This window comes from Festucalex cinctus, chromosome 1, assembly GCF_051991245.1.
Source record: "Festucalex cinctus isolate MCC-2025b chromosome 1, RoL_Fcin_1.0, whole genome shotgun sequence".
Lineage (NCBI taxonomy): Eukaryota > Metazoa > Chordata > Actinopteri > Syngnathiformes > Syngnathidae > Festucalex > Festucalex cinctus.
In genome coordinates, this window is record NC_135411.1 from 39435844 (window position 1) to 39455084 (window position 19241).

Sequence of the window (19241 nt, forward strand, 5' to 3'; positions counted from 1 at the left end):
GAGACAGGAAGGGCAATGTAAGGAACTTTATTGACAACAAAGAGGGTGACGGACAGGACGGGACGGAACGTGAGCAGACTGGTTGCCATGACTGGACTGAACGTGGACAGACTTGGCATGACAGACTTGGCAGAATGTGGACAGACTTGGCAGGATAGACTTGGCAGGACATGGACAGACTTGGAAGGACGTGGACAGACTTGGCAGGACGTGGGCAGACTTGGCAGGACGTGGGCAGACTTGGCAGAACGTGGACAGACTTGGCAGGACAGACTTGGCAGAAAGTGGACAGACTTGGCAGGACGTGGAGAGACGTGGACAGACTTAGCAGGACATGGACAGACGCATTTGGCTTGGAAGACTTAGGGGAGACTTGGCATGGCAACGTGGATGGAGACCTGGCTTGGAGGTGAGAAAGAGAGAGACACTTGACCAGACGTGGAGAAACTTGACTTGATGGAAACCAACACAGCACAGCACACCATAACAGGACAAGAAACCAAAACATCACAAGTATCATTGCAGCTAACATGCAAAATGTAATCACAAGATCTAAATATACTATTTATGTCTTTTGTTCAAGCATAAAAAAAGGATGAAGGCGAACCAGAGGAGGAAAGCATGCGTGAGGACGAAAAAGTAAAAGAGTAATGCTGAAGGTCTGATGTCTCGCTACTGGGCAAAAAGCAGCATGCGACCATCTTAGGAAGGGCAAACCAGCAAGAGAGGAGGAGACAACGTGATTTTACACAAGACCCAAACAGCGGGTGTCATGTTTTATTTGCTTGTTAATTCATACCCATATGGTGTACAAATACAAACATGCTTAATTTGGAGTGCAACTGAGGTTCGACAGAGATGCATTCGTTCAAACCAGCATCTTCTTCTCAGTAAATCACAGACAAGTATAAAGGCCACTGATTTTGAAAAGTCATAGTGTTTTGAGAATAAAGTCATATGTTTACCAAGTGAAGCTCAAAGTGTCACAAAAAACTAAATTTCTTTCGGGACGAACGTCTTGCCACATATACATACATAGACATTGGACAATATCATTGAATATGTCAGTCAGCTACTGACACTGGACTTTCCTCATATGAGAACTGTTGATGGATGATTCTGTTCTCCTCCCATTTCTACCGATCTTAAATCATATTTTTTGATAGGACAACAATGAAGAAATGACAAAATGAAAAGTAATCAATGACAAAATGAAAAGTAATCAATGAACATCTTATAACACTGTATGTCAATGTTCCCTCAAAATAACTCAAAATACAATATTAATCGCTAAACATCTGGCAACAAAAGCGAGTGAAAATGTCCTAATTGAGGACACTCATCACATGAGGTGCAGAATTGGATCATAAACACAGAGAGTCTTTACTATACTATACTATACTTTTTTTCCCTTTTTTTTTTTAAACACAACAAATGGCAAACTATGTTGAAAATGCGGAAGTTCAACTGTGAACTGTGACAAGGCTTGTCAAGTTAAACGTATGAATCGTGGAGTCAAGCCATTTGAATCGTCCCCCGTCTCTGATCAGCAATATGACTAATTCCAAAATTAAATGCTGAAAACAATATTACAAGCTGAACTGCATTATTTACACACACAAATTTGTCATTGCATGTTTAGATGTCATAAGTAAACAATTCAATGCAACGCTGAGAATGCGCCCAATTGGAATATTCTCTTATTGGGATTGACAGGTAAATGCCGTGTTACGTTATTATACATCATTCAATAACAATTGCAGTATCTACTTAAACCAATTAAATCTTAATGATCATTTGTGGTAATTCTCTGTGATTATCCTTCTCTACTTGTCAAACTATTAACCATTGTTTTCAAGTTACACTGTGGTCATCAATTACCCTGTAACTTGACTCTCACTTTAACATCAGTTAGACGATTATAGTGACACTGCGCCAACAAGTATGGAACACAAACTAATCACGCTAATTACCAGGAGCTCAAAAGCTTGTCGCCCATTATCGTTGACATCGGCGAATCCAGGAAATCCACTTTTGCATTTGCAAGTGTGTGTGTGTGTTTCCCCCCCCAGTGATCCTATAACAGTCATAAAACCCATTTCCATATTGCTTATGTTTTATCCTTAAATCTGTATAGTTTAGTAGTTTTCAATGCTACATTGAAAATTTGTTTCATTGTGGCGAGTGTGAGAATGATTTCTTTTATTACACCTTTAATGACATTATATACTATTAATATTAAGAATTTATTATACATGTATGAACTAGCCAAGTGAGAAACAAAGTAAGCTGACATAAAAGTTTCCAGTACATTCCAAAATATGTATTAGCCCATGTGCGCTTTGTAGGTCGTAGCTGGAGGCAGGGAAAACAAAGTCTTCGCAGCCACTCTTGTAAAGTTGTCTTCGCTGTTGGCTTTTCCTCTCAACCGCTGATGACATCATCTTGTCTCATTCCTTTCTTGCAACCCCCACAAGTGTAAAACTTTAAGCTACCATAAAGCCTTCAACTTAAAATTGTACCCTCCTCTGTGACGCTACCAATTCAAGAAAAAAATAAATAAAAATCTTGTTTATCACACACTGTAAATGGCATTTTCATCTTGGGGTGTTGATTTTCTCAGTTGAATCATGATCAGTCATGGCTTTGGTAAAAACCACCATGCTTCCTGGGGCGAAGCATCCGCAGGTCACTACAAGTCCCAGTTGGCTCTCTTTGAGACGTTCACACAACATTCTTCGTTGTCACCTGGAAGCTGTGGGCTCAACGCAGGAAGGTAAATAAACATGGAAAGTGTCATCTGGGATTCACGGCCACTTCCGTTTGTTTTCCTGGGTTGACATGATGAACGTGATGTCACTCCTTCTGTATACTGACTTCTATTATTTCCTATGTGGAAAATGATTTCCAACAAATAGTCATTTCTTAACTTCTACTGAATTTAATTGTGAATGTCAATTCATGACATTTTAATGCAGTTTTAAAGATTAACCAAGCAGGGTTTGGTTTGTTGCAATCAAGAAAAAAAAGAAAAAAAAAAGTTTGTTTGTCCTCGTACACACCCATAGGCGATCGCACACACACGCAAACACGCACACACCTCCTCCCCTTTCCAACTGTGTACCACATGAAAGGAAATGTGCGCCTCTCTCTGTTCCGCTGGTGTGTTATTAGATTTGAAAGACTCCAGAGTGTCTGCTGTACTGTCACCTCCCAAAACCTTCCGTGTGCGTGTGCATGCATACAAAATACAGTTGACCATTTTCTGAATGACTTCAAGCACACAAGCCAATTAGTCAAGTTAAATGTTTTATTTCAAATATACAGACTGTTGTACCAAATTTGATTCGAAAATATAAATAAAATAACATACCAATAAAATATACTTTTTATCATTCAAATGTTTTAGCACCATTTGTCGTTTCCATCCATTTGAGTTGTCCACAAGTGGATACTTACTGTATCGCAAGGTTACCTTAGCGATTGTGACTTGATTCTATTTGATAAGTAGGCCAAGCAAGGCTAAGAATTGACTGTAGCAGTCCGGAAGCGCTCATTAAGAACAACTAAAGCACACAGTGTGACGGTGTTGACTTGAAGCCTCTCCTACTTTTAAAAATGGATGCCAAAACAACGACGGATATTTTGATGTGCTGTCATGGCAACTTGACAAACAACAATGCTAAACAACTCCCTAGATGATCCAAGTTTTTTAAAAAAAAATATGATTATTTGTCTTGTTCCATTAAAAGTAAAGCAGAAGGCTCATGGTCAGCGGTTTGGTCTGTAATGGTCTGACCTAGGAGGAAGAGAGAAGTGAAGCAAAACCAATTACAGTAGCATGGAGAGGCTGCCGGCACCTGTTGCGCCACTGAAAAGTTAATTACAAACTTGATACATCCTCATACCTAAATGACAAAATAATTGCCCCGTGAATGACACCACCTACAGAAGTCTTAATTGTCAAAGCGAGGGCTGAAATACTTTTGTAGGGTTTGGTAGAAGTTTTGACTTGGTTTTTACGTCAACAATACGCCACGCCTGGCTTTTTGTTTCCAACATAACTCCAAAAAGTTCAAAGAGCCAACAAATGAGCCAACGTGAGGTTGATCGACGACATACCTGCCAGGCACACAACCTCCGCCCACCCTCCTCATGCTTTCTCACACTAATTAGTCTTCACCTGACGAGTGTCATGAGCATCACGGTCACATGTCGTGCTTGTACGACGACTTTTAAATGACTCAACCTTCATCGACAAACAACACTTAAGAAAGAGGTATAATCATGACGCCCTCCAATTTGTTGGATTTTAAGTATCTTGTAGGGCTACTTGCTTTATTTCAACATCATCCGTACAGGATTTGAATCCTAGGCGGATTGAGGACTTTTTTTTTTTTTTTTTTTTTTAATATCGTTGCATGCCATCTTCTAACACAGACAAATATGATGCACTTTTACTATTTTCTTACCGGACCATTTACATACTAAAAACGCATGCGCCACTGATGCTACATGTCAGTAACATGGCAGAACAATGAAATGCTCTTCCACTAGATGGAATAAGGTACAATTACACGTGTAATTGTTCAATTAAACAGGCCAGATTGTACGCTAAGTCAATTTGTGAGTGAATCGAGAGGAGATTATCATTACTCTTTTTGTTTGATGAGTTGGCAAAGACTGCAATAGGGATGCTGCCCTGTCACGAACAGCAAAAACCTGCAAGTATGTAACACCCCCATTTGATAATAAATGCCACATGACAACAAAAGCAGTTTTCTTTGAAACAAGGCTATATGCATGGCCGACTACATTAAACTCCTCCCCTCACCTCAACGTACACCATAATCAATATTTTGATACTCCATATGGCTTTGAGCACAAAAACATGAATGAAATGTTTTTGTTTTTTGAACTTTTGATCTAGTCCCTGTCCGTCAGGGTGAGCACAGCGAGTAAAATTCACATAATATGCTTGGCATAGTTTATACCGGATGCCCTCCCTGGCATCATGGATGGGAAATGGCAACAAGCGTAAAAGGTCTTGCCGAGGGACCCAACTGTACGTTACCGTTCAACTTTGCTTCCCACTGAGCTTCAAACTGCCACTAATGAAAACACCAAACTCTTAGAGCAGGCATTCACACAAAGCCAGAAAAGCTCCATTTAGTGGCTGCTTCAAAGAGTGATAAAGATTCACCTGCACCAACCTCAGCTTGTTCAAAGGCTTCAAGTGAAGATTATGATACTAAACAAGTATACGGGTGAAGCTTTATCCCCATCAGCTTCACAAACTGGCAGGTAACAATTTTGCAAATGGGCAAGAGAATGACATGATTACAGAAACTGCAAGGCAGAAGTTGTCAAATGATGAGGACCTTGCGTTTGCCTGAATGACACCAGAAGATAAATAGAAAAAAAAGGGTTTTGGGTCACCCTGTATGGTGTGCAGGCAAGCAACACCATCAACAGTGAACAGTACCAAATCCCTGTTGGCATCAGACGCCACAGTCATATGTGGAAACTAGACTCAATTTTACACAGGCTGAGAGATATGCATAAAAGCTGATTTCTGTTCACTTAAAAAAAAAAAAAAAAAAAAAAAAAAAAAAAAGCTTGATTGGGAAGAGAATCAGTAGTCATCAGACTATAAAAGGCATTAGTAAGCAAATCAATGCATTTGGGTACTTTGGTCATGTTTTAAAATGTTGAGTATCAAAAGTACATTTTCATCCTGCTTCAGGTATTTCTGGAAGATCCAAAAACTTGCCTCCTGTTTCAGTTGAATGTGTCCATTGAATGTCTGATTTCGGACTCAATAAACGGCTCCAATAGGAGCGGTTGGTGCCGATGACGATGGGTGGTGGACCGTGGCGGCCGCCTGCAAACCTAAATGTGCGTCCTGTTGCTGGTACCAATTCTGGTGCGTGTACTCCTCCATGTAGACAGAGGAGGAATCAGCCGAGGGCTGATAGGATTCCTGCCCCCTGCTGGTAGCGTCCAGCATTGTACTATTCTTCAGGCTGCTGCTACTGTTTGTGTCGTTGCTGCTTGTGTTGTTGGTGGCGGTGCTTCCGCCGCCGCTGTTGTTGTTTTCCCAAGCAGCCGGAGACGGAGGAGAGTTGCACGCCATTGAATCACTCGCTTCCGGGCTGTGCTCCAGCGCAATGTCCCCCAGTGGAAACTCTCCATTCTTGTAGAGCTTCTTGAATTTGGAACGACGGTTCTGGAACCATATTTTCACCTGAAATTAAAAGTATCACGTGATAAACGGCAGATCAATTGCAGCACATTTGCAATTGGTGTGCGTATAATTTATCGTTGACTTATGAATCTTATCTCAGCAAGATGCTCACAAGTCATGCTCACATTTAAAGCGGACACATTATGGGAAATTCAACCACCAACCACTGAATACACCGTCTGAAATATAGATGTTTGATATTGTGATAAAATACATAATATTTCTGTTTTAAAAGTTGTTTATTTCAGCATTTAAAAACAACAGTTAACACAAAAAAACAATTAACTACTACTTCAAGAATGTCTCATCTCTGTGACCAGGATAATTTAATGTAGTTGTTGTATAGTATTGTTTTTATCGTATTTGTATTCTATAGGTAAAAGGGTGTTTGTGACAGTATCTTATTTAATATGTTGTTGACAATTATTCTACTTACATTTCAACATTTTGAACCACTTTCTCACTTCACTGTACATTCATCCAAGTTTTGCTGTCTGGTTGCAAGTGAAATGTTGATATCAACTTAGTTTGAATTAAAGCTATGCGACAATTAAAAAAAAATTGTAACAACAATAAAATATACATTTTTTTAAAATATATTTGCATGTTTAGATAAATTGCATGCAATTTCACTCCATCATGCAGCACGATAATTCAGTAAATTGATATGAAAAGCATAAGCGCATGCCAGGAAATGTTTGTATTGAAGCTGAGGCACTGTCATTGCTCATTTCGCCACTAGATGGCGTGCAAATTACTCAGCTGACAATATCATGAACGGCCACAGAAATCTCATATTGAGATATCATCTTGTGGAATACTGTCAATTAATGAGGATAAGAGGTATGCAAAATTGACAGATGGATATGCCAATAAAACTAAAATTTTAATAAAAAATAAAAAGTAAAAAATCCCCCAAAACACATTTTCTTAACGATAATATTCCTTGAAGCATAATGTGATGTGAGCTGCGATGTTCGGGACATGTTGTGATCTTTAACAGAAATGGAACGTTTTATTTAAAATACACGACAATATTATTCATGGCAAGCAAGGAGACTAAAACTGAGTGAGGACTGTGTCACATTATCCATGACTGAAGCCAGCTACGAGGTCTGGGCCTCAGTATTTCCCTGAAAGTCTCAACAGACTGGTCTTTAGAGACCTCAGTCAAAGCTTCAGTTTGGTTATAGGAAAAACAGGGTTAAATTTAAAACAAGATTATAACATAATTGTTTATCTCTTTTGTAAATATGATTTTCCCTCAATATTAACTACATTTCTCAAGAAAACCTGCTCTGTATTATACTTAGTGTGTTGACTAAATTAGGTGTAAAATGCAAAGTGGCCCTTGCATCCTTCCATTTTTCTTTATGCACCAGTCAAAGGAAAATGTTTGGACAACCTTGCTACAGAGTTTTGATTGTAGATCCATCTGAGGCACATGTGACTGATCATTTAACCACTAGGTGACATCCAACTACTATTTCTTCTCATTACTTGCCAGAGTCAATATATTAGCCACAGTTGTCAGAATGAAGCTGTGCACTTCTACACCAACTCGCTAACAATACAGGAGGTGTCAAAAAAAAGTTCCAGGACTGGTGTCACTAAAGATGTACTGTATTTCAAATCCAAATTACACGTTTTAACCCTTCCAAGTAATTCATCAGGTGTCTAACGCACTTTCCCAGTCTGCTGTGGCACGCCTTCATGCACTGCTGGAAGGGCTCTTCTGAGACGCTTGCAGCTCAGTATCACGGCCATCTAGTTGCAAAATGCTCACCTCTCCTCGCACACTGAACAAAGCAAACGCCGCGGGATCTCTTTGTTGACATGCTAGCGGGTTGTCTGGTCCAATTTTTAGTGTGAGGGGTTGTTTGTAGGCTGGCTTTGAAATCTACCTTTTGTAAAACCAGTCCTGGAACTTTTCTGACATACCAAGGGTTGTTGGCGAAACGGTCCTAACGCTGTCCTGCACTGGAGCCTCACCTGTGTCTGCGTCAGGCCCAACTGTGCGGCCAGCTCGGCCCTCTCTGGTAGGGCCAGGTACTGGGCCGACTGGAATCTCCTCTGTAGGACTGCCAGCTGGTAGCTGGAGTAAATTGTCCGCGGCTTGCGAACTTTCTTGGGTTTCCCGTTTACCATCCGAACCTCCATCTCGGGTTCTTCTTTCACTGTAGGAGGAGATACCGTATGTTAGGTTTTTCAAGTCGATTGCCAGCACATAAACATTTTACTATGAGAACGTTGTATTTTCGAATTCTGCATGTGTCTTCTCCACACGCATCATGCAATAAAAGCAGCTTAAACTTGGTCTCCACAAGGCAGAGATATAGCACAGAAATAGCCACGGCCGCTACAGCTCCTACGTTTCAAAGAAATTCCACCAGCACTCAAAACTTATAATTTTGGTCTGAGTGTCCCCTAGAGCCCCGGGCGGGAGATGGAGATTTATTGGCGCTTTTCATGTTGTCTGGAAGACTGCTTCTACACATACAGTACATTGCCTCCATTGCTCTTGCATCACTTTTTTTTTTTTTTTGTCCTTTTACAGTATTGAAGCCAACTGATGTAGATGAATGAATGATCAATAACATTGGGTGCATCGTTGTTAGCAAATAATGCAACATAAAAAGTTCATACTTAACTTTACAGAAGAAAACAACTGAATTATGGCCGTTTTAATTTTTGAAACATCATTTTCCATTCATGTGAAGAGATGATCTTTTTTTTTTTTGAGGGGGAGTCAAGCTCTGTTTTGAGTATGTCAATGTATACATATTTTAAAACTCTGTCTCTTGTTATATGAATTCATGAACTAAACATGTTTGTATTAATTCTCTTGGGGCGTGGCCACGGGCCTTGCGTGATAAGGAGCCGGTGTTGTTGGATGATTCAAAGGCCAAGGCTGACTGACATGTCGTGACACCTGATGTGCTTTGTGGCTGTGGGCCAAAGTGCCCTGGAGCCATTTTTAGCTAACTCACAACTGGAATGTCAAAAAAGTGCACCAGTCTGTCAACTTTGTGTTTCTTCAAGTTGTTCACACAAGTTGTTGTTTTGCCAGGTCAAACCGAGACGACAGGACAAGCTCACTTCAAATGCACAAAAGCCTTTTATTATAACAACAACATTGGTCATTAAATTTATATTATAGTCTTACCTGTAGAAAAAAGCCAATTTTAACTAATCATCATAGATCCATTTTCTATATCACTTGTCTAGTCGTGGGTTGATATTAAATTCTGACGGTATTATAACCATTTGCAAAAAATATCACAGTAGGCCTATTACAATTACAGCCCTTTTTTAATATTTAGGTTAATAAAAACAGCATTTTTTTCTCCATTGAACACAATCTGTTTAATTTGACACAAAACAGACTATTTAGGTACACCGTGTTAAGTTTAAATAAATAAATAGTCAAACAATATATGTTAATCTTCTGTTTTAGCTCTTCTTAGCAATTCACAGTGTCACTACTGAACTATTTTTAGAACCGACCAGTGCTACTAATGTTGTCCTTGGGGCTAACTACGCTCTAAAAACAGAATTGCTGAACCAACGTAAATAATTGCCTCAATTGGTAACACCATTAAGTTAATCAAAAGTTTAATGAACGGATCATTTGGATTAATTTATTCAATTGTGTGGTAACAATCGAAGCAATTATTTATTCAGTTATTAATTCATCATGAGCTCATTAGTTTAATGAACTGATATGAATTAAACTTAAATATTCACTAATTCACATTCACTCACTCGCATTCATGAAATATTTTTTGTTTTTGTTCTGTGTTTTCGGACAAATGTCATCCATGTATGAAACTGTTCTCTACCGTCTACCCTCCCTCCAACCCTGTCCCCCTCCTTCTCGCCCCTTTCCTCTCTGCTGACCAAGAAGGAGAAATTAAAAAGTTAATTGGAGACAATTAACTTCAAAGAGTCAGCTCATTTACTCAACTCTTCATTTTGTGTGCTGCTTAGAAATCCCCCTCAAAAATTATAATAGAGGAGATCATTACTAGTGACAGCCAGTATGAGTGGTCATTGAAACCTTGACCTTTTACAGTCCCCTCCCCCCAATTGCTAAAACACAATTTTGCAAGCCAGGCTGGTTTTATCCAAATACTTAACACAATTCACAAAACCACACACCTGAACTGTAAAATCCCTCACATATCCTGCAAAATGAAGCACTGCAACCAAAACTACATAAGACATTTACCAATATCAAACTTTTGTACGTCATTCACATTAGAATCAACTCAACTCAACTCAACTTTATTTATAAAGCGCTTTAAGAACAGGCATTGCTGTATACAAAGTGCTGTACATAAACATAAATATCAGTTTTGCAAGAACAAAGCAAACATTTTGAAGTGCAATACAAGTTTTTTTTCCCCAAGTAAATACATTTTACATCAGTAAATAAACAAAAAGTAGGCAAGTAAATAAATAGATAAATAAATACATAAATAGGTAGACTCTAATAAGGTTAGGCCGTATAGAAACTGGATGGTTGAAGTACCTGAAATGTACAGTTCTTCAAACACTGTGGAACCGTGAAAACAGCTCAGCAAACTGCTGTTCTCGCTGTAACTTTGACTTCACCACAGATTATTTTCTTTTATGCCCACAGACTGCATCCTGTGCCACTTTCCTCCAATTTGGGTTGAAAATGAATCCTCAGTGACACTCCGACGTGGAATACATGATCCTGCTGAAACAGTTCCAATATTCCTCTCAAGGCTTGTGACATCACTGTGATGATTGCATAAGCTGGCCCACTGACAATAAATGGTGCCCTGATTTGGGCGTTCGAGTTCCACGGAAACGATACTAGGGTTCTTTCATTAGATTAATCTCACTGTCGCCAATGGACTTACAGTATGTTGTATGTCTCCCTTTTGGTCTTTTTTCCCCTTTACAGCCACATCACCTCAGTTTGTTTTCAGCAATAGGAAAGCGAGTCAAAACAGGGCTGAGTCACGTTCAACAATAAAATTTTGGCCTGTGGCTTACAGCTGGCTATGATCATATGATGGGTTGGGAATGGTGCATGAAGCAAGTAGAGCAGAGGAGAATGAAATGGTCGGATCGGGGGAGCGAGACAAACAATGCTGTCAAGGTGCTCTTACAATTATGATTTCTACAAAGGATAACTGCAATAATCACCGTGTCCTCTTATTGTGTCCCGAAAGTGACAAAAGTCGTACGATGTTTAATTACAGGGATGGCAACTACCGGGCCGTGGGCCAGCACACTCTGAGTGGCCTACTCAATAATTCTGTGCACGCGTGCGTGTGCGTGTGTGTGCAAATAATGTTGGTTTTCTGTTCAGCAGTTTTGTGTTATTTTCAAAAACAAAATGTATTATACTAAAGACAGTGTGTCGAAATGTTTGCCATCTAGTGCTCAACTAATAGAATGCAATGACCTACTATAAGTTTGAAGCACAAGCTTTTTGAAGCACGTGCACTACGGTGCCAGAGAAACCACACTTCGCAAGGCTACCACCAATTACTACATTCGCTAAGTTTGTCACCTTCTGCCATCCGTAGCAGAAAGATGGCAGCCAAAAATGTCAGTCAGGCCCGACTAGTGTGACAGTAATTAACAATAACAAACAATAACTAGACCGACGATTAACTATATAAAAAAATGAACATTTTTTATAGAATGTATGTATACATATTGATAGAGCATAGTTTTACGCATATTATTTAAATTACGTTTTTTCTTTACTTTTTTTAAATGAATGAGCATTGAAAAATCTAAAATTTCTCCAAACTGTCCCTTTAAGAGCACATGTTTTTGCACTTACACACATATTTTGCCTAAACTTAAAATGGCATAATTGTCCATACATTTGGTTAGGAAGTGTGCGTGGTCTTAAGTTGCACCGCATTAGCAATGATGAACAATTGTGGCTCCTTCCATAATTTAAATTGCCTGTGAGACTGCTCTATGAGGTGCCTTGTACAAGGTCTGTGTAAACTTGGACGCTGTTCATTCATGAAACAGCCAAGTAAAAAATTGCTTTATGAAATGAGACACTGTAGTCCAATAATCAATCGAATGCAATACATTAGTGTAGACTGTACCTTGAGTGACAGATAGTGACTGGTATTATCTCACTATTTGTAACAAAGTATGTTATTTCGTTGCTAAATTCATCTGAAATCTGTATCCCTAGGTTCCAAATGACTTGCGTGTTTGTCTTTTTTTTTTTTTTGTACTGGCGCAAACAATTCACTTGGACTCAACAAATTTTGCTTTGTGGGTTGTATAGAAACTCTGAGGAATAAAAATTGTCTCCTGCTGTATATGTTTCCTCTGTAAATCCATCTAATGACCACATTCTTCCTTTCATTCCATTTTTTGGTCCTCGAAAAGTACTTTAGAAATGTATCACTTTGGAGCCCAAGGACTTTACTGTATATACCACCATGAGGAGAAAGTAAGGAAAAGTCCAAGTTAGAGTATTGTTTGTACAATAGTCTAATAAATTGTACATTGAAGGACAGATATTGATCACATCTGTAACCTTATCTCAAATAGCAAAACGTAAACTCTTCATTAATACTCTTAACTCTTTCAGCTCCAAAATATTTCAACCTTTTGGCCAAGGAAAAGGTGAGCACAGTTCACAAGTACTGTAAAACATTTAACCACATGGGGAACAGTAACCCTCACAAATTCATCAGTCAACATCACTGAGTTGCATTAAACAGTATTTTTTGACCGAGAACATCTACTTAGCACCAGAAGTTACTTTCTATATATACTTTCACCGAACTGAGTACAAGATCTCCCTGCTCACCCACCATGTATCCATGGCAACGCCCCTTCTCGCCTTAAAGAACTTCTCTGCCTTCAACCCTCTTCCTGCAACCTCCGTTCCACAAACACCTGCCTTCTCAAGCCGGCAACAACTAAATTACGCACCATGGGAGACCAAGCTTTTTGCTCTGTCGCCCCAGAACTTTGGAATTCTCTACCACTTCACTCAAGATTATCACAATCCGTTGAAGCATTTAAGAAAGGACTCAAAACCCATCTTTTTAGTCAAGCTTTTCCATAATCACACTGACTCGCATGCCTTTATGTCTTATTTTACTGATTTTATTTTTATTTTTTATTTTTTAAACTACATGCCTCTTTTTTTTAACCTTGTAGCACTTTGAGATGCGGATACATGTAAAGTGCACTATAAATTAAATCCATTATTATTATTATTATTATTATTATTATTATTATATAAGACCACAAAAAGTCACCAAGATTTCTTTAGGGTGGTTCTCAAAAATTATGGTTAGGAGTGTGACATGAGAGCCAAGAATCAAACCAGGTAAAAATAATATATGCTTTAAATCAAAACTTCCTACAAAGTGCTATGAATACATAAATATCATTCACTCATCCCTTTGTTGGCAAGAGATTATTGGATTTCGTTGTCTATCCCATTCTTTCATATTAGAGTGCTTGGTGCCTGGGAGCCAAACACTCAAGTAAAAAATATATTTTGAAATTAATAACTTGAATAGCTTCATCGCTTTCATTTAAAGATATTCAGTTAAAAAGCTGGTACAAATGACCAATTGTACATAGAAAATGATTTCTGAATGGTGAAACAATGGCCGCCATGCGTGGCTGTTAACTGACAAGGATAACGTGGACGCCACAACTTATTAGCTATCTGCAATACAAAATATGCCTGCAGCTGAACTAAGTGCCTTTCAAATCCTGCCGACTCACGTGCAAGAATTCATGAAGGAAATAATACATGCAACTTGTGTGAAAAAAAAAAAAAAAAAAAAAAGTATGTAATGTAAACTCTGATGGAACAGTGAACTTACTCCTGTGGGTTGAAATCAACATTTAACACCAAAGTTTTAACACTCATATTTTTTTGCTATGAATGTTTAAAATGTCTTAGATTCTCAAAACACAAAATGTACAACGTATAATCTATAACTTTGGACAGAAAATGAGCATAGATATTAAATTATCTGTCAAGGTTTTTATCTTATAGTTTTGAGAACAAAATGCCCACTTGAACATGTAATAAGTCTCCAATACTGTAACGTAATAAGGTATGTATTAATATCAGTAAAAATAGTTTTACAATATCGGTCAGGATTTTTATTACATTATTGGGTTTTATACCATTTTTGATCTAGTTCAGAGCAAATTGTATTACATTTTCAGATTATTTTTTTTACATTATAGCACTGGCTCTCAACCTCGGTCCTCAAGTACCCCTATCCAGCCTGTTTCCCATGTCTCCCACAGCCAACACAAGTGTTTCAAACAATTAGCTAATCAGCAAGCTCTGCATGATGCCTGATAATGATCCTCAGGCGTGTTGACACTTGGAGACACGGAAAATAGGCTGGATAGCGGGTTCTTGAGGACCAGGGCTGAGAAACAGTAGGGTGTAAAATGGAGTGATTTGAACCAGAATGTGACAGGTGGACTTTAATTGTGCTAAAATTACTCAAATGTATGCGTCTATTGTACTGCACAAAAGAGAAGAACAATTGTGTTTGGTGGATTATGTCTTTGTTGTAACAATAAATCTTACACTGTTGGAAATGCCTCTTTCAAATAGTGCCACATTTGTAAGAAATCATTTTGTGGGATGAGCAGCAGAGTGGAGTATGTGGGTTGGGACCATGAAAAAATTGCCACATCTTCCAAATCTGCCAATGTCTAACAGCTTATTTGGCTGTTTCCATTGACTATTGTTTGTATTGTTTGCTGTTTTGATGAAGTTTGAGGAAAGTTTGAAGAAATAAGACATTTGAAATGTTACAATGTATTCATTTCACAATGAGGAGCCTCAGTGGCCTCATGCTGCTCACCAACCTAGTCACACACTGCTGTGGGATGAGATCCCATTCTGCAACCAGCAACGTGGTTGTGTTGGTCACACTGGCACGAACAGAACGCCCAAGATGATCCCACAAGTGTTCAATGGGCTTGTGGTCAGGACGGCTAGCAGGTCATTCCATCCTCTCCGCTCCCAAATGAAACCCACTCCGTGGGGGACTGTCACTGGTCAGATAATGTCACCTCGATATCGCTCTGCACGGAGATGCCGCCACACACTCTCACAGTCTCCACCAAAAGATGTTACTTTATCTGTGCAGCAATCAGGATAGCGTTCTCTGTACCTTCATCTTTTACCCTACGATTAATCTGCCGTCGGCAGAATCTGGACTCATCGCTGAACATAATGTTCCTCTCCATGTTCTGGTTCCAGTGCACATGTTGCCCACACAAACAGACGGGGAAGGGCATCGTTGCAGGCCCCCTGGCAGCCTTTGGAGACTGGGAATTGGGTGCATGAAGTCTGCTCTAGATTGACCAGACAAGAGAGCCTTCGGCCACATCATCATGTTAGTGAACTCGGCCTTCAATTTGGAGATGGTGCTATAGGGCTCATTTCAAACAATGCTGCAACTCTGTTTTGTCAAACACCAACTTGAAGTTGAACCACAGACCCTATCCAGATCACTCCAATGTGGTGTGCTATTAGTAATTCTTGGAGGAGACACCCACTAAAAGTGCCATGCTCACAGGTGGTACCTGGAGGTACCAAAAGCACAAAACAAGGGTCAGTGGCAACAGCAAAATAAGATGTTGGCAGGGAAGGTTTGGCCACTTTTTCATGGGCACAACCCATATACTCTGCTCTGCTGCTTGTCCCACAAATGCACATTCCTTACAAATGTGTCAAAAATTTGACAGGGACATATAAAACATCTTCCTATAAGTAATAAAGAAATAAACTAAAAAACACAAATATCCTTTGTGTTAGTACTGTTATTTTAGCAAGAGGGTTTCACAGACATTTTATTAAAACCCGGCAGGGAACTGTTCTAAATTCTGTGTGTGTGTGGGTGTGCGGGTGTGAGTGTGTGCGGGTGTGTGTGTGTGTGTGTGTGTGTGTGTGTGTGTTGGGGACTGGGGGGGAAACAAACAAACACACAAACAAACAAACAAACAAAAAAAAACATTTATCTCACAAATGAGGATAGGTTCAAACTAATTAATTCAATAAATAAATAAATAAATAAATGAATACATAAATAAAGTGTTGTAAACCACCCAAACATTACTAAACATTTTCATAGGTATTATGTACTGTATGTACAATTTTTGGTCCAGGAAAAGTATCAAATATATCACTGGCATCGGGCTGAAAAATCATGTTCTCTTTAATGATGGAAAGTTAATGGTTGAACAAACATGTTTTTGGGGTCTCCTGAAAAGTCATGATTCTAAAGGTATATTTTGGCCCAACACCAGCAATATCGCTGATTTATTGGGATAGATTGTATGTAAGAAGAAAAAAAACTATACTGCACTGCATAGGTGTCAAACTTGAGACCCCGGGGGCCAGCCACCTCATTTCCTGCCTGCCACATCATTTTATGTGACCCGCTAAATCAAATCATTATCAACCCCTATTTAAAATAAAATAAACATTAGTTCAACAACATTTTTCTTTGACTTCATCAATTTGTTGTGTATATCAAGTATCCAACTGTGATATAATCGACATGAGGTACGTTTCTTCCAGTCATAACTACATTTGTATTTTATTTACATTTAAATGAGACAGTGTATTATTTTACACAAATACCAACTAACTACCTCACTGTATGTATTACACCTTACTATTTGTTTTATTTATGATGCACTCTTGAGAAAGTTTCTATTTGCACTGTATTTTTATTTTTTATTGCAAACTTGGACCACGGTATCCAATTTCGTTCGTAGCATTTAAGTGTTTTATTTGGGAGGACACTTCAATCCTATTGTATAGTAGGAGATGAGTTACTCACCACTGTCTGGTAGTGTTGACTGCGTCTCTCTGCTGAAGCCTCCGGGCTCTCTGTACGCCGAGTGCGGGTACGTGTAATCGGTTTTTCCACTTGGGAATGCACCACCGGGGACCACGCCGTTCAGGTTGTAGTGTGTGTACGCATATGGGCTCATGTGTTGAGTCGAGTACGACTGCTGCGCCGCCGCCGCGTAAAAATCCTGCGAGCCATGGAGAGCACCGTGGCCGCCGTAGAAGCTCATGTCGGCGGGTGAAGTCTCCGCCAGGCCCGGGGACGCGCGTAGGGTCGGTTTCTTGTCCTCGAACGCAGGTGATGGCTGCCCGTTCATTGTTGAGGATGTTGACGTTCCACCAAGTGTTCAGTAACACTAAAAGACAAAGAGACAAGAGTGTGGAGCTGGCGTTCCCAAGTTGTCCACGGTGGCGGCGCCCAGCCCACAGTGGAGCTCCTAATTACAGGGCGCGCCGAGCAAAGCCAAGCCGGGCAGGCGAGAAGGAGTGGATGTCTCCCTCTCATTGGCTCCCCCTCGCACTCCCAGCCTCTGCCCTGGGGCCAAGACGGCACTGCGTGTCGCCTGTCTGACTCCCTTCTTCTTCCCGCAGAAACCTCCAGAACCTCTCCCTTAAAAGCCTTAAGACACCAAGGCGCACTAGCAACCAAGCAATCCCAAAACAAACAGAAAACTCCACCACCTTTTAACCTCACCTGCCATATGCGACTAAGTACAACGTGGTACATCCCCGTAGTGGGCAGAGGTGGCTACTCCCACATTTATCCAAATGGAAGTACAGATACTTATTTAAAAAAATAAAATAAAATAAATAAAACAGGACTGGTAACAATAGCAGGCATATGCCTGCTACTGATGTGACCCCTTTTAACTGAACAATTCCAAACAATTCATTTACACAGTGAAAACAACTGCCCAATTAATCAATTAATCAACTTTTATTTGCATAGCACATTTAAAAATCCACAGGGGAACCAAAGTGCTGCACATAAAATAGGAAAATAAAACCAGATAAAAATATTAAAGAACATACTTAAAAATCACCTTTAGCCTGTGACTAGCATACAAACCAGGCATATTGTTGGTGTGAACCAACATTTCATCACATTTTGAAATCACTGCTCACTGTTTCACATTTCTGTGTCATTGTTGTCTTTGTTTATGCCTTATAAATCCCCAAAATGTCAGTTAAGATCTTCACCATGACTTTTTCACATCACCAGATCCACGGGGTTTGAAGAAAAGTAACATGCCTTTATTGTGTAAATTAAGCAGCAAAAATACAGATATCTTGTTATCAAGTGTTAAGGAAGTCAAATTGAGTATTACTCAAAAGTACCGATACCTGGAAAATCTACTGAATGGTGTAACAAGCATTTTTAACTTTGTTACTTCACCTCCTACTGACAGTGGGAATAAATATACACATTTAGCAAACCAGCTTGCATAATGGTGTTGTGATAAGGCATGTTTACGCATGAGCTTTTCTCCTATTCAAATGCAGATGTTGGCTGTAGACTTTACATTGAGAGTCATTGGCAGTCAATCAGGGTTTTGTTGCAATCACACTCTTCGCCTTTACTTGTGTTGACTTGAGCCTGTGCCTCCATCAGGCCCTTGGGGGGAGGTAGCCTTTACACAGTGGACCTACAATAAACTTAAACGCTTAGGTCACCAAAAAGTTTTATTGGGATACTAAAAGGACAACTAGGTTTCTCTAAAGTCCATCGGTTGGTTGAAAGAGCAAAGCTATCATCTAAATTAAATGTGTAACCATGCAGGACATAAAAGTTGGCCGCACGTGCTTTAAAGCTGATACCCAGTGTGACATGCTGGTAAAAAGTTGACAGTCATTGCACAGTGCTAAGTATGGAGTGGGGAATGGGAAATCACGCCCCTCCAGGTCCCACTGTCATTGCCCACGTGAGCGTTGAAGTCCCCCAGCAGGACGAGGGAGTCCCCAGGGGGAGCGCTCTCCAGCACACCCTCCAAGGATTCCAAAAAGGGTGGGTACTCTGAATTGCTGTTTGGTGCATATGCACAAACAACAGTCACAAGAATCACACATTTTCAATTGCATTAAAATCTGTGGATTGGGCTGGCCGCTCCATACTGCTAAACA

The 19241-nt window shown here is 39.7% G+C and overlaps 1 protein-coding gene across 1 annotated transcript; it reads right to left on the minus strand.

Moving 5' to 3' along the window:
- Nucleotides 1-3363: 3363 nt before the first annotated feature.
- LOC144026576 (homeobox protein Dlx3b-like) lies at nt 3364-17765 on the minus strand. The gene is made up of 3 exons (XM_077533354.1): nt 17110-17765; nt 8240-8424; nt 3364-6247 (listed from the first exon to the last, which is right to left on the minus strand). Exons 1-3 carry the CDS (start codon nt 17435-17437, stop codon nt 5819-5821), a joined length of 942 nt encoding a protein of 313 aa, XP_077389480.1. The 5' UTR covers nt 17438-17765; the 3' UTR covers nt 3364-5818.
- Nucleotides 17766-19241: the final 1476 nt, after the last annotated feature.